Source organism: Epinephelus moara, chromosome 16 (assembly GCF_006386435.1).
Source record: "Epinephelus moara isolate mb chromosome 16, YSFRI_EMoa_1.0, whole genome shotgun sequence".
Lineage (NCBI taxonomy): Eukaryota > Metazoa > Chordata > Actinopteri > Perciformes > Serranidae > Epinephelus > Epinephelus moara.
Window position 1 is genome coordinate 46,296,246 of NC_065521.1, and position 1,460 is coordinate 46,297,705.

Here is a 1,460-nt window from a genome sequence, read left to right on the forward strand (position 1 = left end):
CACACACACACACACACACACACACACACACACACACACACACACACATATGGTCAAAACACTGACGGCCCCTCCTCTTCATCAACTGTGTAATCTGAGCAGCAGTGCATGCTGGGTAGTGTAGATACTCACCGAGGTGTTCTGACACTGGATGCAGGAGGAGTTGAAGCGGACGGCGGGGATACGTTGGACCTTTCCCTGGATGTTGAACACACACTCGTAGTTCTTCTGACCCGACTGAGGCTGGGGGAGGTTACGAGCTCGCAACGTGATTGGACGAACCATCCCGGCCGGGACCAGGATGTCAGAGGTGGGGAGGATCTGAGGACAGCCCTGCAGAGACAGAGGGAGGGAGGAGTTAATACACACTCTGATATCCACGTCAGCGTTTACAGTAAATAACAGTTTATTATTATTAAAGTTCAACAGTTTAGTTTAACTAATCCACAGACAGTGATGTGAGAGGCACTCACGTACTCAAATAAAACTACATTACATTCTTGTATTATAATAATTGATGCATTAATGTGATCATCACTTTAATGTTGCAGCTGGAGATCATTTTAATGACTTTATACACTGCTGGGTAGATTCATCTATAATAATACATTTACTATTTATACTATATACATTATACTACAGTGTATTAATAATCTGAATTTACAAAGTGACCTGTAACTTTAAATGTGGTCTGTAAAATGTAGAATATTTGTTTCCTTGGAGTAGAAGTATAAAGTAGAATAAAATGGAAAGTAAATGACCTCAAAATTCAGCACTTGTATGAACTGGAGCAGAAACATCAGAGCTCATTGCTCTCATTTAATGCAAACATTTTGTCTATCTGCAGTTTGTAATAAGTTAAACATGTAACACATAATGTGGAGATTTGTTTTGTGTTTGAGCCGATGACGTACACGATGGTGTCATCGGCATAAAAACAGATACTACAGTGCTGAATCAGAAACTCAATATCATTCATGTTCAGAGTGAATAATAATAATGTGGATCATATTAGGGCTGCAACGATTGGTCGACTAATCGATGACTAATCGACTATTAAAATAATCGATGACTATTTTAGTAATCGTCCAATCGGTTTGAGTCATTTTTCATAGAAAAGTACTATAAAAGTGCCCAAAATACTGCTCACATTTTAAGAAAAAAATTGTGTCTGTTGGCCTTATGAGTGCAAAACGAGTTATTGCTACTAACTGGAAGACTACTGATAATATAAATGTAAAACCTTGGATACAAACCTTTGAAACACTTCTAAGTTTAGAGCAAGCATCCAATTCTATATACAGTGGTGTGAAAAAGTGTTTGCCCCCTTCCTGATTTCTTACTTTTTTGCATGTTTTCCGCACTTAAATGTTTCAGATCATCAAACAAATTTAAACATTAGTCAAAGATAACACAAGTGAACACAAAATACAGTTTTTAAATGAAGGGTTTTATTAATG

The 1,460-nt window shown here is 37.6% G+C and overlaps 1 protein-coding gene across 1 annotated transcript in view; it reads right to left on the reverse strand.

Annotated features, from left to right (window-relative positions):
* Positions 1–1,460, reverse strand: part of plxna3 (plexin A3) — a 165,891-nt gene that overhangs the window by 40,227 nt on the left and 124,204 nt on the right. Inside the window, exon 13 of the mRNA XM_050064273.1 lies at positions 133–333. Coding sequence (XP_049920230.1) covers positions 133–333 — 201 coding nt within the window. The remainder of the gene's footprint in view (positions 1–132; positions 334–1,460) is intronic.